At 37.9% G+C, this 27,184-nt stretch overlaps 1 protein-coding gene, 1 long non-coding RNA gene and 1 pseudogene across 3 annotated transcripts in view; 1 reads left to right on the forward strand and 2 right to left on the reverse strand.

The window, feature by feature from the left end:
- LOC149265187 (uncharacterized) overlaps positions 1-12,585 on the reverse strand; it is a 64,163-nt gene extending 51,578 nt beyond the window's left edge. Inside the window, exon 1 of the long non-coding RNA XR_016250881.1 lies at positions 12,467-12,585. This is a non-coding gene — a long non-coding RNA (uncharacterized LOC149265187). The remainder of the gene's footprint in view (positions 1-12,466) is intronic.
- A 219-nt stretch (positions 12,586-12,804) lies between these two features.
- On the reverse strand, positions 12,805-13,429 carry LOC149265188 (S-formylglutathione hydrolase pseudogene; annotated as a pseudogene). The gene is made up of 3 exons (XR_016253706.1): positions 13,211-13,429; positions 13,005-13,103; positions 12,805-12,879 (listed from the first exon to the last, which is right to left on the reverse strand). The product of XR_016253706.1 is annotated as an S-formylglutathione hydrolase pseudogene (transcript).
- A 2,234-nt stretch (positions 13,430-15,663) lies between these two features.
- Positions 15,664-16,275, forward strand: LOC149265189 (cytochrome P450 72A397-like). The gene has a single exon (XM_089402009.1). The coding sequence runs from the start codon at positions 15,664-15,666 to the stop codon at positions 16,273-16,275; it is 612 nt and encodes a 203-aa protein (XP_089258135.1).
- The last annotated feature ends 10,909 nt before the right edge of the window (positions 16,276-27,184 follow it).

Below are 27,184 nucleotides of genomic sequence, written 5' to 3' on the forward strand. Positions count from 1 at the left end.
CTAAGGAAATGTATAACAGGTTGGTTGGCATGTTCAAAGCTAGCAATGCAAACCAAGTTCTCTTTCTCAAGAACAAATTGAAGGACATAAAGAAGGGAAGAGGTGAAGATATTTAATCCTACTTCATGAGGATTACCGAGATAAAAAATGATCTTCTTTCGATTGGAGAAGTTATAATTGATAGGGAGTTCACTCTCATTGCCCTTGGGGGGCTCCATCGTGAATGCCATGTGTTCAACACTACTATTCAACTATTCTCAACAACAACAGGATTCCAGGTTTTGAAGAATTGCTTACTAGATGTTCTCAAGAAGAGACAAGGATGATGGAAATGGATATGCCTTCAAATAGGAATGATCCTACTACATTCTTCACTCATGCTAAAAAGAAGAACAATTCTCGTTCAAAGAAGCAATGTCAAGGAAGACTAGGATTCAAAAATGGAAGGAAGGGAAGATGCTTCATTTGCAACAAGTTTGGCCACTATGCTAGGGAGTGTCCTAATAGAAGGGATACACCTCATGATGATGACAACCACAACAACAACAATTCCAGGGGCAAAAACAATCAAGGAATGGCAGGTTCAACAACAAAGGAAAACAAAATTCTCCCGCTACTGAACATGGAAATGGTCGCCCTCTCAAAAGATCAAGAAACTCCAGGTATGATGAATCTAAAATTGTTGATAACAAGCGAAAAGAATTTTATCTTATATCTGCCCTCTCTACTACCTCTCCTCCAGACACCTTGGGAAATTGGTTGATTGATAATGATGCCTCAAGGCACTTCACTGGGTATAAGAAAGCTCTTTCAAATCTGATAGAAAAGGATACAAATTTGGAAATTATCCTTAGAGACAATGCCACCTATCTTCTGAAGGGAGTTGGGAATGATACTCTTCAATTGAATCAAGGTAACACCATTCATTTACAAGAAGTACTATATGTACCCGATCTAAAGAAAAATCTGGTATCTATCTTGGCGATGGAAGACAAAGGATTCAAGGTTGCAGTCATCAATGGAAAGGTACATGTTTGGAATAGAAATTTCAAAGAAGCATTTACACTTGGATTCAGGGTTGATAGCCTATATCAAGTTGGAGGAAGCCCATTAGGAGCTATGTCTTGCGACACATCTCTTCAATCTGAATTATGGCACTGGAGGTTTGCTCATCTACATTATAAGGCTCTACTCGATGTGAGGAAGATGTTGACAGGTATGCCCAACTTTAAAGTAGAACATGAAGGTGTTTGTTAGGGATGTGCCGAAGGAAAACATACAAGGGGACCATTCCCCTCAAGTGATAGCAAGATTACCGACATATTGCAATTGGTTCATTATGATCTAATTGGTATGATGCCCGTGAAATCTTTGGGAGGATATTTATATTATGCTGACTTCGAGGACGATTTCTCTCGCAAAACTTGGATATATTTCTTGAAGAAGAAGGACGAGGTATTCTCATGGTTCCATTCATTCAAAGCTTTGGTCAAAAATCAAACCAGGAAGAAGATGAAAATATTGAGGATCGATAATGGAATCAAATATGAATCAAATGAGTTCAATGACTATTGTAGAGAAGATGGCATTAAGAGGGAGACTACTACCGCATATACTCCTGAAAAAAATGGTGTTGCTAAAAGGAAGAACCGTTCTATTATAGAAGCCACTCATGCCATGCTTCATGATCAAAGCCTTCCGAAGTTCTTATGGGCGGAAGCTACCAACACTCTCGTGTACATTCAAAATAGATGCCCTCATCAAGCGTTGGACTCCAAAACTCTTGAAGAAGTTTTCACCGGTAAGAAATCTAATGTTTCTCACTTTAGAATTTTTGGTAGTCCCATATATTTTCATGTGCCAAAAGAAAAGAGAAGCAAATTGGATGCATCTAGGAAGAAAGGAACATTTGTGGGCTATAGTGAAACTTCTAAGGCATATAGAATCTATATGCCTAGTCAAAGAGAAGTGGAGATAAGTCATGATGTCACCTTCGATGAAAATGTTTCCCTTGGGAAGATTAGTAACCTTCCTATTCCAAGGAAGGACAAAGAAGTAGATTTAGGAAAACAAGGAGAACCACAGGATGAGCCAATGCTTGATGTTGAAGGACCAATGGATCCCATTGATCCACCTCCTCATGAGCCCTCCTCCTCGAAAATGAGACCCTCATGGCTTAGGGAAACTCTCAAAGATGCCGAGAGAAATGTTGCACCAAGGGGGACATTTCGTGAAAGTAAGAAGTCAAATGGGTACCGAGGGTACTTAACTGCCATGAGCACCATTATTCAATCTGAGCCTTGCACATTCGAAGAAGTTGTGAAGCACCAAATTTGGAAGGATGCTATGAACGAAGAGTATGAGTTGATTATGAAGAATGATGTCTGGGATGTGGTCCCTAGACCCAAGGACAAATCCGTTGTCACCTCGAAATGGCTCTACAAGATCAAGCATGGAGCTGATGGAAGTGTTGAAAAGTTCAAGGCTAGATTTGTTGCTTGAGGCTTCTCTCAAAAGGAAGGTGTGGACTACGATGAGATATTTGCACCTGTTGCCCGATATACCACCATCTATTTGATTATAGCCCTTGTTGCCTTGCAAGGATTGAATCTATACCAGATGGATGTCAAGACAACCTTCTTGCATGGTTCAATTAAGGAGGAAGTCTATGAAGAATAAACCCGAGGCGTTTGAAGTTCAAGATCGTCAGACACATATATGCAGATTGAAGAAATCCCTCTATGGAGCTTGGTATGAGAGGATCGATAGTTATCTGATGAGTTGGGATTTACAAGAAGTGAAGTTGATCCGAACCTTTACTAAGTATTATTGTTCAAATATAGTTGATTCTTGAAATTAAGGTCTCTACATTGCTCTCTATTTATGCCTTTGCCATGGTCTGCCTCTTCATCTAGTCCTGACAATGAACGACACTTGTTGGTTAGAAACGCGTCGACCAAAAATTTATCTTATGTGATTTCTACCGAAAGACTTTTCTTAATGATAGGCCTCTCATCTTGGTGCTTTATGTGGACAATCTCTTTCTGACAGGTGCAGACCCTCTCATTCATCAATGCAGGAGGGAGTTGGCTTCCGAATTCGAGATGAAGGACCTAGGAGTGATGCATTATTTCTTAGGGTTGGAGGTCTACCAAAAGATAGGTGAGGTTTTCTTTTCTCGAGGAAAATACATTGTGAAGCTACTTGAAAGATTTGGGATGGTGGACTGGAATTCCGTGACTACTCTGATGGAACTTAACTTCAAGAAGTTATGCAGAAGTGTTACTAGACCCGATTTGGGAAATATTTCTGAGTATCATCAACTCATGGGGGCCCTAATGTTCTTTGTGAACTCATATCCAGACATAAGTTTTGCAGTAAATACATTGAGTCAATTTATGGTTGAGCCTCATCACATACATTGGATTGCTTCCAAGAATCTCTTGAGATATCTCCAGGGCACAATCACCTATGGACTGAGATACATTGTCGGGAATGTGAGGCTCCATGGTTATTCTGATGCTGACTAGGCTGGTAGTGTGGTGGATCATAAGAGCACATCTAGATGTTGCTTCTCTATAGGTTCTGCTTCGATATCCTAGATTAGCAGGAAGCAGAAGTTGGTTGCTTTGAGCACCGCTGAGGCTGAATACATTGTTGCTAGTATGGCCTCCTGTGAAGTTGTTTGGTTGAGGAAGCTCTTTAGTGAGTTGTTTGGACGTGTTGGATACCACTGTTATCTAATGCGACAACCAAAGTGGGATTCGTCTTTCTGAGAATCTCGTGTTTCATGACCGCTCCAAGCATATTGATATTAGGTACCACTTAATCTGGGATATGGTACAACAGGGAGCAATAAGGCTCCGTATTATTGGGACTGATGATCAGGTTGCAGATATTCTTACGAAGCCTCTGGGGAGGGTCAAATTCTTAACCTTTTGTGAACGACGTGGAGTCGTGGAGAAACCCTCTTATGAGGGTCATGTTTGATTTAGATATTAAGCTCTGGGGGGCTTAGGGTACTTCTTGGAGCAATGAGTGGCCATAGGGTGAGTGGTTCACCTTCCCCTGTGATAATCCATGTTGAGATATGCATAGGATGAGTGGTTCACTTTCTCCTATGGCATATGAGCAAGATCATTGGTTCACCTTCTCCTGCCGGCACATCCTACCCATGCAATCCGGGGCTCATGGGAAGTACCTCTCATCTAGGCAATGAGTAGGGAAATGAGGATAGGGACCATAATACTACCGATAGACGCATCGTTACTATCGTACTCCCTATGCTAGGATGTTTGATATTGATCTGGGATCAATGGAGACTGACTTCGAGTCAATGGAGAGTAGTATGATACATTCGCGATTATTGGAGACTAACTTCAGGTCAGTGGAGAATGGTATGATATATTCTCGATCATTTCTTCTTCATTATTTCTTCATGGTTCAGCAAAATAGAGCAGAGCAGAGTAGGGATGAAAGGGATGGTACAAATTGTCAGATAGTTTGGCAGGTGGAGTTCTTCCTAGTTGAGAGGGAGTGTTAAATTTGGCAACTAGGGCCAAACTCCACCTTGGACAGCTCATATGATGTAGCTGATATTTTTATTGGATTCCTCTTTCTGAGAGGTGTAGGATTGATCTAAAGATCATCTCATTCTAACATGTACAAATGGAATTATGAATTTATTTTGTTTATGGACAAATTGTCAAGGACAACCAACGAACTATTGTAGGCTCAAAAGCCCAAAAGACACGCCTATTCGTCCTCAACATTGCATATAAATAGAAGGTGCATCTACCTCATTTGGACATCATTCATTCTCACACATATCTCTCTCTCCTCATCTAATTGGGTCGTACAACTTCAGGGAAGCCTTCTCTCTCTCCACATGTGCGAAGGACAGAATGCGTTTTCTATTTTGGGTGTTGACCAAATTGCAGGAAGGGTTGACCAGCGTTTACCAAGCTGCAGTTGACTGAGTTTGAATGCATTTTTCTAGGGAATTTTCTATTGGGAAGGTCACATTTTTGGGCACATAAATCGAGGCAAATAGAGTTGTTTGACCAGCGTTGACCACAAGTTTGACCTCTGTGTTGACCGAGTTTCACTGTCATTTTCGGGACTATTTTGGGCTGATTTGGATTGTTGTTGGAGGTCGAGTTGACTGGGTTTGACCGAGCTAATTTGGTGGAAAAATTCTGCCTCATTGACCAACATTAACTTTCTAGTTAGGGCTTTCTGTGGCTGTTGTTTGACTGGACAGATTTGACTTTGACTGGGCAGGTGAATTTTGTATATTGTACTCTCTCTCTCTATTGAACTTTTGAAGAATACTAAGAAGACTTGATCAAAGGGTTTCCCCACATTGGGGTTTGTCCCTAGCATGCGCCACATCTTGTGTCCTCTTGTCTTGGCTTGTCTTATACTATTTTTATTTATGTTCTATCTGCATTCACTGTCATGTTAATGTGATTGCTAATTTGGAAATTGTTATTGGGCTAATAAGAAAATTGAAGTGAATTTCTCATAAGCATAGAACATACCATTGTTATCTAAAATTAACAAAATTCCTCCCTAGCTGAGAGGGAGTGTTGAAATTTGGGCAGCTTCGGGATGAATTTCCCAAAGGGAAACCCTCTTTCCCCAAAGGAAGCCCAGCTACCCCAAAGAAGATTTATTCTATACAAAGGACAATTCTATTAAAAGAGAAATATTATTTTGATTAATTAGAAAATATATTAATTCAAATTTTGACGTTTCTCGCCAAAGATCTCATGTCGACCTCAAGACGACCTAACGATAAGTCGTGTCCATTCGTACAAGGAGACAATTATATATTAGTAATAATCCACCATTATTTGGTGTATTGATTTAGTGCTTTGAGGAAAATTAGCCCGCATCTTTATGGTTCACTTATCTTTGTGGTTTGTACTAATAAAAAGTGGCTCATATTGTATATAAGCTAGCTCACACATCTTTCTTTGGTTCATATATATGATGGTTCGCATACTTGACTGAGGCTCGCGATATATCTATGGAATTATCCGAGGCTCAACCTTTTATTATAGCTCGCATCTAATATCTATGGCACATACTGTAACTTCTGTGGCCTGCATCTCCGAGGCTCGCTTTTGTTGATTGTTTGTACTTTGTTTCCAGGCATCTCACAATGACATTGCTTATACTCCAAGGCATCACATCTACTATGTGAGGCATCACATCAGTCATCTGAGGCATCACGTCCATCATATAAGGCATCACATCTATTCTCTTAGGTGTCATGTTTGTTCCTAAGACCCGCATTTATATCTTCCATTGGATTGCATTTGATTTATCTATGGTTTGCTTTTTAATTGTGGTTTGTATTGTTATCATAGTAGCTCGCTTTTGATTTCGTTAAGGTTCGCTCTCTATTACACAGTGATTTTCTTTTTGTACAGTAGCATTGTTACATTCAGTGGGGTCATTACCTAGCAGTGAACTCTCTACAGTGGCATTGTTACATGGAATCAAATCTTATTCAGAGGCATCGTTATTCTATGGCATCAAATTTATACAGAGGTGGTGCATATTATTTCACGGCGGCTTGCTCTTAGTATTCTTGTGGCTCGGACTGTCTTAACGTCATCGCTCTGTGGTGCGTGGCATATTGTTCTATACTCTTAAGATGGAGATTGTCCTATACTCTATACTCTATGAGGTTGACTTTACTTGTTGTAGGATGCATTGTATATGGCTCTCATTATTTGCCTCACTATGATTCAAATTCTCTCTTAGAGTTTTGAATGAATGTAGGGTTGAGATTTCATCATGTGGTAGAGTACCCCTTAAATGTCTTGGTTTGAAAGTATTTATATGACAATGAGCTCAATAAATATACATAGTGACAAGTGACCTTGCATTTAATACATAATGACAATGGCATGGTCATAGTGTTCATGACATGATGACATGATTGTGACTTTGATTATATCATTTCCTTGATGACAATGATTTTAATGAGCAGCGTTGATGACAGTGATACTTTTGATAACAGTACCCTTTGATATGGCTGTAACTTGGATTGGCAATGACCGTGTTGGATTGGCAGTGACCTGATAACCTTGTTGGACTCAAAGTAGTGATATAGATATGTCAACTCCTTTGATGACAGTGATAACATGATGGATGATAGATGTGATATTGTATAGCAGCTATCTTGGACTTGTCTCGTTCAATTCACAAACGAAGTAGTAAATTTACTTGTGATCCGAATTGGATCAATATATTGTTTTTCATCCATCTTGATGCATTTGGAGCAGAAATAAGTGGAGGAATCAGCTCACGGGACCGTTTTTACCCACAGGACCCAATTTGGCGAAACGTGGGTCCGAAACCTTCAAGGAGCATTTTGAGGCATCAAACGACGTCTTTTGGTGGTAAAATTGTCGCTTAAACGTTGCGAATTTTCATGCTATTCTACACACAGAAAGCTTTCCAACAGAGCAAGAATCACGTCAATCAGAGTATGTATGCAAAACTTATGCCACTTAGAAGTTGGCCTTCCTGTTTTCACACCTATAGTTCGGGAGGATGTTGCGTCAGCCCCCATTATTCATGGAAAAGGGGCTAGCCACATGTTTATGATATAAAAGACTCTAAAAGAGTTCATTTTGTAACTCTAGTTAAGAGTTGATGTAGTCAAACTTAACCATTAGTAGGCTATCGGGCTATTTTATAACTGGACAACTAGGAGGAAGAGGCATTCCATTCTTTCGAGAGCATTTTGTTCCATAGTTGAGCAAAGATAGCCAGGAAAGATAGGAGGTAGAGCACACACGAAGAATTTGTGCATTGCAACAGCCCACGGGCCATAGACATTACTTCTTTGTATCTGCAGCCATATTTCCAGACAGAGAAAGAGAGCGAAGCAACCTCACCTTCCAGTTGTGTTTTCTCCCGAAAGGGTTTCCTAGAGAGCATATCTTGTGTATTATGTGTATGTGAGTTTATTTTGTCGCTCTCTACTTTTCTGCTTGATATACTTTTACATGCATGCACAAATTACAGTTAATTTTACACATCTAGAGATTAAATGAAACTGTAATAGTGTAGAATCTTAGATTTTTAATATAATATTATCAGATCTGTTGTAACGAACTGTCTAGTGGAATATCCATGGAAATTTACGGATCAAATTGGGTTGGCCCTAAGAGGCTTGATGTATCTCATTCTTATTGTACTTTGTATCTCATATAAACAATTCATGCATACCTAATAGAAGAAAAATTTGGTTGGGTTTTCCCCTTGTGGAATTTTGCCTTGGTCTCTAGCCTAAATCCTGATGTCTCTATTGCGTATGTTTTTCTTCTATTGTTCTTTATCGTTCCACTGCATCGTTGATGTTAATGTTCTCTCTATGTAATTGCTAATGATGGTATGATGTTCTGGGGTGAATCGAATATGAAAATGGTGAATAAGTTTATAAATGAAAGTATCTACAGTAAAGAACAATCTAGCCTTAAAAATTAACAATGCCCAACCCACATGTTTGATGTTACTATCATAAACATGAATATTTTTCAACTTAGAAATAGATGAGCCTACTCTACTTTTTCACTTTTGCTTTTGCTAAGAAAAATACAACCAACCCACAAATTTAATAGAGGAGATTTTCGGTCTAATGAACTTGGAAAAGCTTTGAAGGGAAATCCAATGAGAGAGATATTTTTATTTCTTATCAAAGAACTTATTACACCAATAAATGACAACAAACAAGTCAACTTATCTCCCTAAATTCATGCCCAAAATTCCTTGGAAATTGTGTTGTAGTTGCTCCTTCAAGTTTCAGCCTAACAACTCCTAGTCCTAGAATTTTGTGTCGAGCTCAAAAAATCATGCCTTTGTTGTATTGTCTAGTAGCAATTAATTAACTATTTGTTCCCCTCAAAATTCGTGCCACTACCTTGAACATTTTGTACAAACAATCCTACAATCTGCACTCTGACAACCTCTATTTTAGTTCCCTAACATCCTCAATTTTTGTGCCCATAATAGTGCAATAAATGTGTAGTACCAACCTCAAAATCAATGGTTAGACTGTCCCAATTTTAGTGCCCTGACAGACGTTGATTTCAGTGTTATTGTCCCTAGAAAATCATGTCACTCTAACATCAATTAATGCAACCCTTCTAACAACAATTAATGCAACCCAACTACCTCAAAAATCATGCCCAGACCCTCTTAAATTTCACTGCCCTCTTCGTTGAGCTCCATGCCCATTCTCAACCTTGGAATTTGTGCCTCTTGTTGCAATCCTTTACTGGCCTACTTTTGTACTTTTCCCTTCCCTTGTTGCACTCTTTGCCCTCTCGACCTCTTTTTATCCTCTTCTCTAAATCTCATGAAGAAAATGTGCAAATGGTGTATTTCCCCTTTGCATTTTCCTTATTGTTCCTTCATAATGAGAAGAGACCTAAAACTAAGACCCAATGGCTGAGATTAGATCTTAGCCATTGAGATCGTGTGAGGATTTAATTCTTTGTTGACCCATAAGTCACTTTATCCCCTAAGTCCCCTTTTCGTTAATTAACTCAAAAAGGGACTCTATGACTGTCTCCTAAATTCACTTTAACTTTATTTCTCATAAAGTTAAGTCAAGAGGGTCATGTTAGGACACTTTTTCCTAGGCTAGACACCAAGCCTTAGGAACACTTGTCCTTGTTACTATTTTTATAATAGTTTAGAATAAATTCTTCTCACCACATTTATGTCCCTTACTATACTTGTTGTCGCAATTGAAACATAGTCCCTTCGCTCTTCTTTCATCCATTTGTTGAGGTGTCAACCTTGTCAATAGAGGGGGGCATGATGCTCTCTATAGTTACTAGTGTCGAATTTTATAGCAACCATATTTTTATTTTCAACTTTCTTTGCTAGTGTGAAAGCATGCTCTACGGATTTAGGTTCAAATGAACATACCTCATGTTGGATGCTTTCCTTTAAAGTTCCCATAAAGAGGTCTAACAAATTATCCTCTAAATGTTCTTTACCCTGAGACTCAACTTTTGGAATTGTTGAATGTGTTCTGTAATTGGACCATTTTTACCGAAGATTTGACAATTGACTAAAGAATGAATTGCTCTTAATATCCCCATAATGTGCTATCATTCTCCTTTTAAAAAAACCAAGATACAATAGAAACTTTTTTCTTTCACAAAGCCATTGGTACCATAAAAATGGATCTTATTCTAAACACATGGCTGCCATATTTACCTTTCGTAAGGATGTCACTTGGTCTAGATCAAAGTCTTGCTCCATTTGGAATATCCATGTTATAGAATCATTACCATCAAACATCCTCATATTGATCTTCGGAATGTAGCAGTTCCTTGGTGATACTTGAAGCCTTAATTATGTAAATCCTCAATTTAAAAGTCACGATTATGTTTCCGTGATTGAATATTTTTGCTCTCCAATTGTGATAAAATACTCTCATACATGATTGAGTCTCAACACCATGCTTCTCCTTATTTTCATGATTTCCTTAGATCTCCATATCCTTTTAGTAATCACATAGTTTATATTTTCTTTATTTCTTCCTCATTTTCAATTATGAATTTTTGTATTTCTTTCTTGAAATTTTGCATTTCTTCCTTGTTTTTAGTCATGGACTTTCGTATTTTTTCCTTGACATTTTGCATTTCTTCCATCTTTTCTTCATCCTTTGTTCCATACGTGACGATTGATTTTTCAACTCGAATACCTAGTACTACACATCTTCTATTTCTTCATGAGTCATGGATGAGATTTTTGGAAGTGGTCAAATAGATTTTGAAGCTCCCTTAGGAACCATGTGAATAAATAATAATGGTCATCTTTTTTCTCTTTATCACAAATTTTGAGTTACCAAAAACAAATCTTCTAATCAAAAGTTATGCTAATTATAAGGTATGCACCTTTCAAAACCCTAATTTGTAGACTATTTCTCTGAAATTTGAGCCCTTCTATATATAAAATTTCAACCTACAATACTCTGACTGACATTCAATCCTTGTTTTCAATCGTGGACTTTCTTATTTCTTAGTTGACATTTTGCATTCCTTCTTTCCTTCACCCTTTGTTCCATATGTGACAAATGATCTTTCAACTCAAATACCTAGTACTATACATCTTCTATTTCTTCATGAGTCATGGATGACCTTTCTAGAAGTGGTCAAATAACTTTTGAAGCTCCATTAAGAGCCATGTGAGTAAATAATAATGGCCCTCTTTTTTCTCTTTTACACAAATTTCGAGTTACCAAAAACAGATCTTCTAATCAAAAGTTATGCCAATTATAAGGTATGCACCTTTCAAAACCCTAATTTGTTGACTATTTGGATGGCTAACCTTTCTTCTAATATATCTCTAAAATTTGAGCCCTTCTAAATATAAATTTCAGCCTACAATCCTTTGACATGTCTTCTTTGCAATTCCTCAAGTTTGACCAAACTTTGATGTGCCAAGTGAAAGTTACGGTAACTTTCCCAAAACTCGTTGCTTTTTTACCTTTTTGCAAGAGCAAAATTGTTAAGCATGCCACATGTCCAATTTTTGAAATTGGATTTTAAAATTTTTACCTGAGATACTTCGGTATGTCTCCTCGGATCTCTAAAAATTTCATAATCTGAGGTATCCCAGAAAAAAAATTATAGCAAAAAATGTCAAGATCATTCATTTGAACTTATTTTTAAGATCTTGATTCTTCTACTTATCGTCTTTTAAGCTTTTTCTCTATTCAAGCAACCTCTGATTTGGTTCCTTAGGCAAGAATTTCCTTCATCTCTTTCTAACAAGTTCTCGTTGAATTTCATTTTGATTCCAATGTTTTAATTTAAGATTACACTAGTTTCATTTATTGACTTCTTGATTTGAGAAATAGTTGTTGACTATCATTCATTAGGCAAAAGAATTCTTCATCTTTTTCTAGTAAGTCCTTATCGAATTTGCTTTTGAGATCTTCAATTTGTGATACCTAATGATTTTGTTGATATTCTGCTACCTCATTTTTAAACAATCAACTTCATTATTAAGTTGCATGTCTTTATATTTGCATTCTTATAACTTAGTTGATAGATCTATCCATTACATTTTGAAGTAATGTACATTGGAAACTTTAACTCCTTGAATTTCTTCATCATTAATTCCATGCTTACTATGTGTATTTTCTTCGTTAAAAAGTAGGCATACAAAATGTGAGGCACCCACGTCTATGATGTGAAATGGGATAGAAAACCCCTTTCTTATTTTTCTCATTTTCACATATGTTTCCAAGCAATTATTGTTTCTTTCATATGGAAAGTTAATTCCTTACTCAACTCACTGTCTCAAAAAGGGTACTTTAATATCCTATTCATCCAAACAAATGATAAAGCCATAAACTAACATAGCAAATTTGTTTTGATTGTATTTATATGGATATAACTTACCATTGTCTTTTAATTACCTTTCTCAAATGAAATTGATACCTTGGAAGCTGGAACGATACACCTCTTAACTAGCTATGAGTTACAACTAGATTTTAGGTTCTCCATATTGATGTTATGCTTCGTTAATGCAGTATTCTAGTGAGGCACATTTTTGCCCTTTTTGGGTAGATTTTCTAGGCAATTTTTCCCAAAATCCAGCCAGAACTTTGGAAAATTGTAGCCTTTAGCAACTATTGCATTGAGATTGAACAGTGATGAGCTGAATATCTTGGTTTGTGGCATGTTTGTATTAACTTGTCTAACCTATGAGCAAATTAAATCATGTTCTCTTCACATAAAATGTATATAAGGATAATTATAGCCACCTGACAATAAGAATGGTTTTTGACAGACCATTGCATTTCTTCACTAGGTAAGTTGCATCATATTCCTGCACAAGGAAAGCAATCAAAGTATAAATTTTCTATGCAAAACTTATGTTCAGCACTTTCTAAAAATGCATATTTGAGATTAAAATAATTGACCAGATTTGAAACACCTAAATAAATAAGGTACCTCCCAACTAGATTTGTCATCACCCAAGTAATTCAAGAATGCCTTCTGACCCCATGGGCAATCAATGGGATTCACAATGGGTGCAAATGCTGACACATACTGTAATAATCCAGCAATAGCAGTAAGGTTCGACAACCATTTACATTATAAAGATGTTCCGTGTCTTCGCTTCGTTGAAATTAAAAGTTCAATCTAGAAAGACACACCTTATATTTATTTTGATTTTCAAAGAAAATTGTCAAAGCTCCGTGTCCCCCCATTGAATGACCAAAAATAGATGCATTTGTGGGATCTAGCTGACGAAAGTGGGAACTTAACAGTTTAGGCAGTTCATCCACAACATAATCATACATTCGCCAATTTGCCCACTTCTTTTGGGTAGCATTTAAATAAAATCTAGCACCTGTATAAATCAAACTGCCCATTGTGTCTTACACCTTTTCTAGATATCAGTTTTTCATGTCATATATCTCCATACAGTTCTTAAAAATAAAGAACAAAAGAATTAGCAACATAGCATACATGAAAAATTTATACAGGCACATTGTGTAAGATTTGCCATAGTTGAATTTAATGAAAGAAAGTAAAGCAGGCTGATGGTCCCATACCTACACCAAAATCCCAGCTATCAGACTCCCGTTCAATATTTAGACCTCCTGTTTCAAATTATCAACAACACAAAACAATCTATGGTGTCAACATTTGACAAAATTGTTTGCTTACAAAAAGGGAAAGTTTATAGGTGACAAGCATGAGAGTTGCAAAAGTAATTCATAGATTACACAAAGACCAAAATAAATCATAGGCACATAAACCATGACTATAGTCTATAACTGAATTTCCTAGAACAACGCCATGCTTAATTTTGATAAAGATTAATCAAGCGTACAAACAAGCAAGAAAAGTATGAAAAAGTATAGATAAATACTTCTGCCCACATAAATATAATAGATCAAGGAGGATGGATTGCTGTGAAAGCCCAATAGTGACATGACATGAGGACACAGGTCACAGAGGACACAAAAATATGTGTATGACATGGGACATGTCAACCTCGGAAATAGGGCAGAGAGGACATGTTTTATATATAGACAAACAAACACTTACAAATTACAAAACAAAATTCAAAAATAGACAAATATCCAAATGTTTTTAGAAACTAAAACAAATACAAAATATCGATACATCATACATGATTACAACCAATGTTTTAAAACTCCGACTTGGGTTCGGAACCCGCTGAGGGTCTGCTCCGACTCCGACTACATATCGAATTGGCTAGTTTGATTTCAGTGACCCGGTCGTTGTAAAAAATACATTAAATATTTATTTTTTTATCAAAAAACATAATTTTAAATATTTTCATTTATGTTTCCAAACACAAAGCATTAGAATATAGAGACAAGATAACATATGATCAAAGTAGGCTCATGAATATATCCATTATATCAAAATGGCACCCAGTGCATTGTCCAATACATACATGATATAGAGATCAAAACAAAAACACATAACCAAGGAGGCTCTAAATGGCCTCTACAACAAAAGTATACTATAAAACATCACTAGTCACCAATATAATTCATAACAATTAGCTAAATAAAATAAATATAAATATTAAATAATTAAATATTATTTAGGTTAATTAGTCATTAAAATTAAGTGAAAAGGCATGTCTAAAAGACATGCCCGTTTACGAAAGGTCACTTGCTGAAGTATAAAAGCAGGGTCCTCATTGTACATTCAAATCATCTTATACATTTTATATATAAAATAAATTATTATTTAAATACTTGTGTGTAATTTTAACAATTAAATCTACAAGCTATCAGCGATTGTGTTTTAGCATAAGTTTTTATGCTACAGTGGTATCGGAGCCATGGCACATGATATAATCATGCAGGCCTTTGAACGTAGTTCGCCACACAATATGACATTACATTCACATCGTGATTACGTTGAACAGTTTAGTATTCAAGAAGAATTTCAACGTCTAGAAAAGTCATGTGCAAAAGTTAAAGAATGTCCAAAAGAAATCAATAATAATGAAGATACTAGTGACAGTAAAGAAACAAAAAAGATCAAAATAATGAAATTGAAGATGAAGTTGATCTTGATGTGGATGAGAGTGATGATTCAGATGTAGCGTTGGCTATAAAGAGAAATTTATTGCTTGAAGGACAGGATGGGGAAGATGATGTAGAACTTCAGAAGATAGATAAAGACCAAGAAAAACTGGCCCAAATGAATTTCTCAATATTGAAGCGAGAAGCCACAGCCCTTTTTGAAGTGATCAGAAAGGATGCAACACAAGGAAGCGAGACTATGGTGCCAATGATTGTGGCGAGCGCAACCAGTCTGCTAGAAAAATGGACCAACTCAGTCGATTCTGGTGAGAAAGAGATAGAGGTATTCAATGAATTCTGAAATCTATCTGGTGATGGGATTGCCAGAACGGCTTTTTGTAGTAGCTATATGGAAGAAAAACACATCTTCAACTTGCAGACCGAGCAAGCACGTCTAGTTGTTGAAAGCTTTCGTAACTTCAGTATTTCAGATTACAGGTTTTTACCCATGAGAAATAATTTGAAAGGTCAAAGGCTAGACCGAGAAATTCAGAGGGCACTAAGCTGAGATAATCACAAATCGGTAGAAAAATATGAGTGTAGAAAAAGTTGATAAGAACAGGGATCTCCTCGACTTGATATTGATGGCAGCCAAGAAGGGAAAAGGGAAAAAGCATCTGAGCATGTCTTTTCAAGAAATGATCGATGAATGCAAGACATTCTTCGTGGCTGGACATGAGACAAGATCCATCTTAATGACATGGACTGTAATTCTGCTTGCCATGCACATAGACTGGCAGGATTTGGCAAGAGAGAAAGTGATCAGATTATGTAAGAATGAAGCTCCAAATACCGAGGTCATAAATCGCCTGAAAATAGTAAATATAGTTCTTCAGGAGGTTCTTAGACCTTATCCCCCATTACCGTTTATGGTGAGAAAGACTTTCAAAACCATGAAGTTGGGGAATCTCACTCTTCCCGCAGGAACCAAAATCATAATTCCAATCACTGCATTTCACTATGACGAAGAGTTGTGGGGAGAAGATGCTAGACAATTCAATCCACAACGATTTTCTGAGGGAGTATCCAAGGCTGCCAAACACCCCATGGCGTTTATGCCTTTCGGATTAGGACCAAGAATCTGCATTGGTATGAATTTTTCCATGATCGAAGCCAAGGTGGTTTTGGCTATGATCTTGCAGTGATTTTCTTTTGTTCTATCGCCTTCGTATGCCCATGCACATGCTCAAGATTTTACCATCAACCCAACCCATGAACCACAGGATTTCAGAGCTGGAGATGCCCACAGCGAAAATTTTAATGAAAAATTTCGCGAAGAATCCGTGTTCCTTGGGAAAGTTATGAATTTTTTCTGTCAGCGCTGCGTAAAATATGGAGCCATTACGGTTTCAGGTCTGGCTAGGTCCGAATACGGTGTGATGGGGCAAGTCACTAAGATTTTTAGGCATGCCTTCTTGCGTCTGAGACCGGGTGCAAAAACTTTCAACGTTAGGCACCTGTTGTATGCTTTGCTACTGGCTAAATACATTTATGAGTGTTCGGAAGGGAACTATAGAGCAAGACTGGAAGACATGAAAGTAATGTTGGATTTCTCCATGAGCGATTTGCCCAATCGTTACCTTTTCAATGAAGCAGGGCGACTATTGACGACCGTCGGTTCAGAGGTTAAGAGGTTAATACGACCATGTTACGATATATATATATATTACGATATATATATATGTTATTATATATATATATATCTCGCTGATACTATTGTCATTACATATTATATATAAATTATAACCTATATATTATAACCTTATTAAAAAGTAAAAATAAAAAATAAAAAAATTGAAGTTATAAAAATAAAAATAAAAAGAGTTAAAAGCAATATAAAAAAATAATAAAAAAATCAGTATTAATATCAAGGAAATAGTATTGATAAGCTACCTGACGAATCAATGACCAAGTTGCATACATCGATAGCGAGTAAGTGAAGAAAACCTCAGTATTAAAGCTTTGAGGACAAAGTTTCTGAAGGGAGGGGCTATGTTATTAATATAATTCATAACAATTAGCTAAATAGAATAAATATAAATATTAAATAATTAAATATTATTTAGGTTAATTGGTCATTAAAATTAAGTGAAAAGGCATGTCTAAAAGACATGCCCGTTCACGAAAGGTCACCTGCTAAAGTATAAAAGCAGGGTCCTCATCGTACATTCAAATCATCTTATACATTTTATATATAATAATAAATTATTATTTAAATACTTGCGTGTATTTTTAACAATTAAATCTACAAGCTATCAACAATTGTGTTTCAGCATAAGTTTTTATGCTACACTGCTACTAGAGAATGCAACATCATCTGGCTCAAACTTTGAATTAGAGTCAGTCAAGGAAACCCATGGCTCTTCCTCCTCCCCATCACCATCTACAACTACAACTGTAGAAGTAGTAGCACTAGCAGGCGCAGCAACTGCACGTTGAGATAGATGATATATGCGCTTTCATCGTGGTTGAGTAGAGGAAGTGCCTACAACTGGAGGACTTGGGGTTGGGCATGGTACAAGTGGATTTGCATTCAACTGAACATTATGTTCAACTAATGCCTCCATATGTAAATCCAAATCAAGGCCAATATCCTCATTAGAATCAAACTCTGTTGGATGACTCTCCACTACCTAATCTGATGTTGGATCAATATCTTCCAACACAATGGGATCTGTATCAACTCTTTTGTTCAGCAATTGGTTACGTCTTAGTCGAAGGTTGTATTGGACATAGATTAGATCATTTAACAGTTTTTGTTTCAAACGGTTTCTCTTCTTCGTGTGAAACCTCTCAAAGATAGACCAATTGCACTCACATCCAGTAGCACTGCAAGTTTGACTCAAAATATAGATTGCAAACTTCTGCAATTGAGGACAATGGCTACCAAAAGCCTCCCACCATTGTGCTGCAAAAAACATAGTAGTGTAATAAGTTAGCTCAACAAATTATATCCAACTTTCAAATTATAAACAATTTAACAAAATAAGAATTTCTAAAATTGAAATTTTTGTTAGTGTAGGAATTTACAGGGTAAGTTCCTCAGAAAGAACACCAAAAGGACACCGCTCACAACCAGATCTCAAATCAATACACCAGTATTTTTGACGTGGTTAAAACCCTCAAAGTGCAAGGAGGGAAACAGTCCACGGCCTGTCCCGACATGGGTACTACAGGCAATTTATTAATCAAAGAATGAAAATTTACATAAGCTTCTCTCATGCACGGATTACCCGAACAATGACCCTCCATGCGATTTAAATAGAACTCATGGACCAATCGGGTGTCAAGCCACGGATCAAGTGTCGGTAATACCGAGGTGAGAGTGAACCGTCGGATCGCTACATATCGTGACCGTCGGATTGTAAGTTACAAAATGTACAACGGTAAAGAAACACACTTTACCTAACTCTAACCTAACTCTATACTAGACCAAGTTGAACTTAACTATATCCTATGTGTCGGAATATCCTAACATCCCCCCTTAAGAACAACTTGGGATAGGATTGAAGGATTTACAAATATGACACAATAGGAGAAGGAAGGAGGCACTAGAGCCTATCCCCCCTTAGTGACAACTTCCTGAACTCCAAGCATATATCGAAGTTTAGTGAACTTCGCCTCTGTGAGAGCCTTTGTGAAGATGTCTGCAACCTGATCATCTGTTGGACAATATTGCACTTCAAGAACATGGTCATGAATGAGCTTTCTGATGAAGTGCATGTGTAGTTCAATGTGTTTGCTGCGCTGATGTTGGACTGGATCTTTGCATAGCTGAATGGCACTTTGATTATCACACCAAAGTGTGGTTGGATGCTGCTGCTCAAAGCCAAACTCTGATAGGATCTGACGAATCCATAAGGCTTCCTTACTAGCTTCCACGGCACCACGATATTCTGCTTCTGCTGATGAAAGAGAAATGGCAGCCTGTTTCTTACAAGCCCATGTAATAGGTCCTGAACCAAGAGTGAAGACATAACCGGCAGTAGACTTCCGATCATCAGGTTCACCAGCCCAATCAGAATCAGTGAAACCAACTAACAGAGGAGCTGCTTTGGCACTGTAATGAATCCCAAACTGTACTGTACCTCGAACATAACGAAGTATTCTTTTAGCTGCTTTCCAATGACTTTCACGGGGGTTTTGCATAAAACGAGCAACAAGGCCAACAGCAAAGGAAAGATCAGGACGAGTATGGGTTAAATACAAGAGTTTTCCGACAAGTTGACGGTATAAGGTAGCATCAACTTCAGGAGAAGTACAAGAGACTGAAAGTTTGACTCCAGACTGAAAGGGAGAATGGGCTAGCTTACAGTTTTCCATGTGAAAATGACGAAGAATATCACAAGCATACTTGGACTGGGAAAGGAAAATACCCTCCTGGGATTGCAAGACTTGAAGACCAAGAAAATAGTGTAAGTGTCCTAAGTCTGTCATTTCAAATTTCTTTTTAAGGCTGGACTTCACATGGTTTATAAGGTTGGGATCACTACCAGTAAGAATAAGATCATCAACATAAAGAACAAGGATGATAAGAGAGTTGCCCACTTTCTTGGTGTAGACAGTGTTGTCAGAATGACACCTAGAAAAGCCAGATTTTAAGAGAAAGCTATCCATTTTGGCATACCAAGCCCGAGGAGCTTGCTTGAGGCCATAAAGGGATTTCTTAAGTCGACAAACAACGCTGGAGTCTGTTTGTATGAAGCCAATGGGTTGTTCCATATAGATTTCTTCCTGCAAGTCCCCATGCAAGAAGGCAGATTTAACATCCATCTGATGGACTTCCCATTTTAAAGAGGCAGCAAGGGAAAGAACAAGGCGGATAGAGTTCATTTTGGCAACAGGGGAGAAGGTTTCAGTGTAGTCAATGCCTTCAACCTGTGAAAAGCCCTTAGCAACGAGACGAGCTTTATGTTTATCAACTTTCCCATCTGGTCCATACTTGGTTCTGTAAACCCATTTACATCTAACAAGTTTGCGTCCCTTTGGTAGAGGAACAAGATCCCATGTATCATTTGTCATCAATGAATGATATTCTTCATTCATAGCTGCTTCCCAATGTGGATGGCCTGAAGCTTCTGCAAAAGTGTCAGGATCATGATTTACTGGAGCTTGAGCCAGTAAAGAAGAGGCTCTTTCAAACTGAGAACGTGTACGTCGCTGATCTGTAGGATCACCGACAAGATCACCTGCTGCATCCCGAGTAGCACGGACCCATCGTGGAAGTTGAGGATCCTGAGAAGGTGGGGGAGGATTATCATCCTCGCTTTCATCATCTGAAGAAGAAATGTTTTCAAAAGTAGAAGAGATAGGAAGAGGTGGCACATCCGCTGGACTAGGCTTGCAGGGCGATTTATTTTCATCAAACTTTACATCTCTTCTAATGATAACATTTTTGGACTTAAATGGAATAAGTCTATAACCTTTTACATCTTCAGAATATCCAACAAAAGTACATTTCTCACTCTTAGGTTCTAAAGCTTTATGCTTTTCATCTGGAATATGGGCCCATGCTTCACTTCCAAACACACGAAAGTGATTTACATCTGGTTTAATGGAACTCCAAGCTTCTTCTGGAGTGATATTCTCTAGAACCTTAGTAGGAGTGCGATTGATTATATAATTTGCACAATTAATTGCTTCGGCCCAAAAACTAAGACTGAGTCCTTTAGATTGCAGCATACAATTAGCCATTTCCTTTAAGGTGCGATTTTTCCTTTCAGCTACACCATTTTGTTGTGGAGTGTATGGAACAGTATGTTGCATTTGAATTCCATTTTCGGTGCAAAAGTTGATGAATGTGTTTTTAACATATTCTCCACCATTATCAGTTCTTAGCTTAAGAATTTGATGTCCAGATTGTTTTTCAACAAAGGCTTTGAAGGCCAAAAAGGTGTTAAATACTTCGCTCTTGAGTTTTAAGAAGTATACCCAAGTGCGTCTGGAGAAATCATCAATGAAAGTTAAGAAGTACTTGCAGCCAGAGAATGAAGCAACAGGAAGAGGACCACATAAATCACTGTGCACAAGCTGTAAAGGGGCTGAGGCGTGCCAAGAGGCACGTTTGTCAAAACTGTCCCGATGATGTTTTCCGAGTACACATCCGGAACAAACACCATCTCTGCAAGATACCATAGGAAGACCTGTCACCATATTTTCTTTACATAGATGCTGAAGGGAGCGATAGTTTAAGTGACCAAATCGCTCATGCCAAAGTTTGCTCACTTCATCATTATGAGCAACAAATACTGAGGGAAGATTTGATGACCCAAAGTTGTGAAACTTATACAACCTTTTGGAATCATCAGCAAGACCAGTAGCTAGAATCTGTTTAGGATCTTTTAGATCCTTGATTACAACATCATGAGGTGAAAATTCAACAATTTTACCTTCACCTGAATGAGTTATCTGATAGACAGATAGAAGGTTGCAGGATAAGGTTGGAACACATAATACATCATTAAACTGACCATTGTCTAGATGAACAGTTCCAGTCCCTACAACATTAAGAGATCTATCATCACCAACATATATATTTTTGGTGTTACAATCATTTAAAGAAGAAAACATGGCTTGGTTTTTGGCCATGTGACAAGAGGCTCCAGAATCAATGAGCCACTCATGAGAATGAGAAGAAGAAGAAGATACATTTAATGCATAACCAGACTGAGATGATTGACAATGACATGCAGAAAGTGCCATTCCGGAAGTTGAAGTTGAAGTAGGCTCCACATGGATGTTATGTTTCTTCATTGCGGCTTCCAAGGCTTCCATCTTCTTAAAGCATTTAGATTCTAAGTGGCCATCTCGATTACAAAAGTTACAATGTCTATCAGTCTTCTTCCATTTGTTTTTATTGGTCTTATCATTTTGCTGAAATGATCTTTCATTTTGAGGCTGAGATGGTTTAGGACCATTCTTTTGAGGATATGACTTCTTAGGATTCTTTGAATTTGGTTGCTGCTGGGCGGCTAACGCTTTCGTGGAAGAGTTTCCAAGATTAAGAAGACCAAGGTGTAAGAGTTTTTCTTGTTCTCTTATTAAGGAATCACAAAAGGAGTCAAAGGAAGGGGCCTTGTAGTCTTTTCCTTGACAAATGAAAGCTTCCCTTGTAGAATGGAAAGTGGAAACAAATACAGAGTAGGCTGGTCCCAACTTAGTAAGGATGGAATAAATAAGGTTACCATCTTCTTTCTTAACTTTAACACCTTCCAAGAGATATCTAAGGGTCTTGAATTTGGACAAGAAATCTTCAATGCAAGAAAAATATTAGGATCCAAAGTAAGCAGCTCATTTTCAAGTTGATGGGCTCTAATTTCATTTTTAATCCCAAAAACTTTAGCGAGTTTTTCTAATGCTTCATGAGGAGTCTCAAGTTCTGCAATGTGGAATCTAAGATCAGGAGAAATAGACATCCCTATCAAACCACGTGCTTGATCTTGTCTATTTTCCCATTTTGCAGCCTTGTCTTCATCTTTTGGTTTCTTCTCTTGGTCTGTGGCTATTCTGAAGAGACCTTTACTTCTAAGTAAATCTTCCATGTAGGCTACCCATTGGAAGTAGTTAGTGTTGTCAAGAATGACTTGGCATGGACTTTCCATTTTTAAAAAAAACTGAAGCTGAAGATGCTGAAAGTAAGTGTTCCAATGGATAGATCTCGAAAAAATAGGCGGTTTTAAAAAAAACGGCTCTGAAAAAGGCTTCCGGATGAAGAAGTTATGGCTTTTTGAAAAAAAAAATTGTTGATGTTGCCGGCAAAGTGCGCGAATGTGCGGAAATGAAAAAAATCCGCCCCCACAAAATGGAGACTTGAACCCAAGACCTCTACTCTCTTAAAATAGCTTTGAACCAATTGATCTATACAAAAAATTTGAGAGAGAGAGAGAGAGAGAGGGGGGGGGGGGGCCTTGGTTTGCGTGTTTGCCTTGAGAAAGCTCTTTTTCCCTACAAAACACAAAACACAAAACCCAACACGAATATGCAAAGAAAAACGAACCTTGCGGCTCGAAGTTAGCTTTAGCCAAAAAACTAGAAATTAAAAAAAAAAAATCTCAAAGTTAGCTTTAGCCGAAAAACTAAATATTTTTCTCAATGTTTCTGATTTTCCGAGATCACACTAAGGTGCAGGGAAAAGAGCATACGCATGAGAAAAATCCTTCCTTTCTGTTTCTGATTTGCCCAGTTCGCACAGAGTCGCAGGGCAAAGAGCATACGCAGAAATGAAAGGTATAGATCCGGTTAAAAAAAAGGCTAAATAAACTGAGACCGAAATAAGCAGAGAGAAAATAACAGTAAACTGCAAAAAACACTGTATACCTCCCGATCTGAAAAATGACGTAGCTAGGGCTACCGAAAACCTTTTCGCGTGAAACGAAAGGGGTTCCTCACTGGAACAGATGCTTCGAACGCAACAGAGCAGTCCTCTCGGCCCGAAAGCAGTCAGAAACGGCAGATCTAGGAAACGACAGCCGCATGCAGTTCTACCGGCTTCAGATTTGGATCACCAACGGACGCGGCCCTCAAATAGCTCTGATACCATGTAGGAATTTATAGGGTAAGTTCCTCAGAAAGAACACCAAAAGGACACCGCTCACAACCAGATCTCAAATCAATACACCAGTATTTTTGACGTGGTTAAAACCCTCAAAGTGCAAGGAGGGAAACAGTCGACGGCCTGTCCCAACGTGGGTACTACAGGCAATTTATTAATCAAAGAATGAAAATTTACATAAGCTTCTCTCATGCACGGATTACCCGAACAATGACCCTCCATGCGCTTTAAATAGAACTCATGGACCAATCGGGTGTCAAGCCACGGATCAAGTGTCGGTAATACCGAGGTGAGAGTGAACCGTCAGATCGCTACATATCGTGACCGTCGGATTGTAAGTTACAAAATATACAACGGTAAAGAAACACACTTTACCTAACTCTAACCTAACTCTATACTAGACCAAGTTGAACTTAACTATATCCTATGTGTCGGAATATCCTAACAGTTAGTCTGGCTCATCTGCTTCCCTTGAAATCCTTGCTAGGTTCTTGCCAAAGGTACCTGTGGCTCTGCTGAAACAAGTGATCTGTCGGTGTATCTCTAGTTGATCACTCTCCTTAGGGACCATGCGGTCAATGCAGTCAATCAATCCATCTCTAACCTCCCCAGTCAAAGCTTCTGCCTCTAGAGCTTTATAATGATACCTTGGGTTCAGAAAAAACCCAGCTGCATGTATAGGGCAATGGAGTTGATTGTTCCATCTTTGATCAATGATTTCCCAAATGGACCCATACTTAGCCACTCTATCCTTGTATACTGCTTTTATTTGCTCCTTTGCTTGATCCATAGCCTCATAAATGAAGCCCATAAGCAATCTTTTCCCATCCACCAACCACAACACCTTAACCAGTGGCTCAACAACCTTCACAATCTTTGTCGCCTTTTTCCCAAATAATTCTTCATTAACTTTCTCTCTCACATCTTGGCCATCCTGTTTGCAAGACCATTGACATTCATTCCATTCCTCACTGGAAAACACCCTTTGCAAGTTTCTATGTCAGAAAAGCATAGATTGCAATGACAAAAAATGAGTTGCAAATCTAGTGATGGCAGGCCTAATAATATCACTGCCACTTGTGTGTTTCCTCATCATGCTCAAAATCCATGAGTGATTGTAGATATATTTTGTTATTCTTTGGCATGCTCTACAGTGTTCTTGACCCAATCTATTTTGCCAATATCCTCAAGAATGAGGTCTATGCAATGTGCAACACATGGGGTCCAAAAGATAATTTTGTGTTTTTCCTCTAACATTTTACCAGCAAGGACATAGTTAGAGGCATTATCTATGATGATTTGAACAACATTAGCCACCCCCGCCTCTTCAACAACCTCATCCAAAAGCTAAAACAACAAGTGTGCATCTTTCACCGTATCAGATGCACCAACTAATTTTAGAAACATGGTCCCTATGGGAAAAAGATAAGAAAGTTTATGATGCTACAGTTCCTTTTATCAGTCCATCCATCTGACATGATGGTACATCCTATTTTTTCCCATGACCTTTTGAAATCTTTCAAATATACATCAATGGAGGAAATTTCTTTTTGCAAAAGAGATCCCCTTAACTCATGTATAGTAGGGCCCCTTAACTCATGCATAGTAGGGCCTTTGAAGCCCTTTCCAGTAGCAAATATGACATCAAACATAGGTTCATAATATGGTGAATGAGAAGCATTGAAGGGGATATCAAAATTATACCACCATCTAGCTATGTAATCACAGGCAGTCTCTCTCAATTCTTTCTTCCAATGGTCATCAAAAGTGGGTTGCATATGACTTCTATTAGCTTGAGGACCATGTGCATCTGATGGAGAGGAGAGTGTGAAATAATTTTTGATATCACCCTTCGTTTTCATTTTACCCTTACCCTTTTCTTGAATAGACTCCAAAAAGGAAGGAACATAGTGAAAGGGGTTGGATGCATCAGTGCAAGGGTTAGATGAAGATCCCTCATAATCAAAATTGGGGTTGGCATCCATCATTTGTTGTATAATCCTCTTCCTCCCAATTTGAACCTCTATTTCTTTTTGCCTAACTTTTTCTTGCTCAAACTACTCAAAGTTATCTAGCAACTCCTTCCTAATCTTCCCAATTTGTGCTGATGGTGCTTCACATGGAGTAATTTGGCCTCTAACACTAGCCAAGTGTTGTTTCAACCTATGAATGCCCCCTCCACCCCCCTTAATTTTTCTATGACAAAATTTGCAATGCATTTGATTATCAATCATTTCAGCATATGCCCAAGCAACATCTTTCACTCTAGGAGCCATTTTCTGATATTTGGACTTGGAAATGAAAGGAAAAAAATCTGAAAATGAAAACAAAAAAAAAAACATTGCTTCAATGTTCATTTCTTTTACAAAAAATACTCTTTTCAATTTCCAAATTTGCACCAAAAAAAAAAGCAAAAACAGATTTTAGAAGTGAAAAAAAATACCTCTAGGCACAAACTGCCTCCTCAATGCTGCTCCAACAAACCAACTCCTCAATGTTGCTCCAATGGCTACCCAAGAAGCTCCTCACTGCTGCTCCAATGATTGCCCAAGACTCCTCACTATTGCTCCAAAAACAAACTCCACAACTCTTCACAAACTCCTCACAAATTCTCACACAAATGCAATGAGATAGTTGTGAGGAAATGTGAGGGGGTTGGGTAGCTTTTATAGGCTTGGGAGAGGTAAGTGGCCTTCAAGATAACCTAAAACCGAATTAGAATGAACTTTGGGGTCCATTTTCCCCCCCAAAAAGTTTTGTTAGGCGTGTTTGGGTGTAGCTAGTCAAATCGGCAGGTTTAACTCGGGCTCGGTCGAGTCGGTGACTGGCTCAGTCGATTTATTACCGAACCAATGGAGTCGGTGACTGGCTCGATCGGTTTGGTAACAAATGGGCCATCGGATCGGTTTTTCTGCCGAGTCGGACCGATCGGGGTTATGGCTCGGTTGGCTCAGCGGAATCAGAGTTGGCTTGGCCGATTTTTAAAACAAAGATTACAACTAGTTACTACATCAATGATGATCAAATGACAAAGCCACAAAGAATTAAGACCATAAAATGCAGTTTTCTCATTAAGTCATCAAAATCAAAATGTATTACATAAATACTGAGTCACTAATACTATACAAGGGAATGTGTTAGAAAATCATAAAGGCAAATTTTTTTTCTTATACTTGATAATTACTTGTGATGTTCTTGATTTCTTATTACATTTCTTTATATCTTCTTTATTTAGTCTATCAAGCAATTACCAAAGCAATAGCACATAAATCAATCGACACCAGATATGTTTGATTGATGGGTACATTTTTAGTAGGGCCATGATAGAGGAGTTTGACAACCAATGTCACTAACATCAAGGTACATAGAGGGATTGGTGCTCTTGATTAAATATGAGTTCCATACCCTAGTACATGACAAAATCCAATGGAAACATTGCAATCCCTCCAATCATGAAATCCTAAAAAAGCAATAAGTCTGTTGGATTTCGAGTGAGATCTAAA

The sequence above is a fragment of the Pinus tabuliformis genome, chromosome 6 (genome assembly GCF_031772625.1).
Source record: "Pinus tabuliformis cultivar Carrire ecotype Pingquan chromosome 6, CPIR1, whole genome shotgun sequence".
NCBI lineage: Eukaryota > Viridiplantae > Streptophyta > Pinopsida > Pinales > Pinaceae > Pinus > Pinus tabuliformis.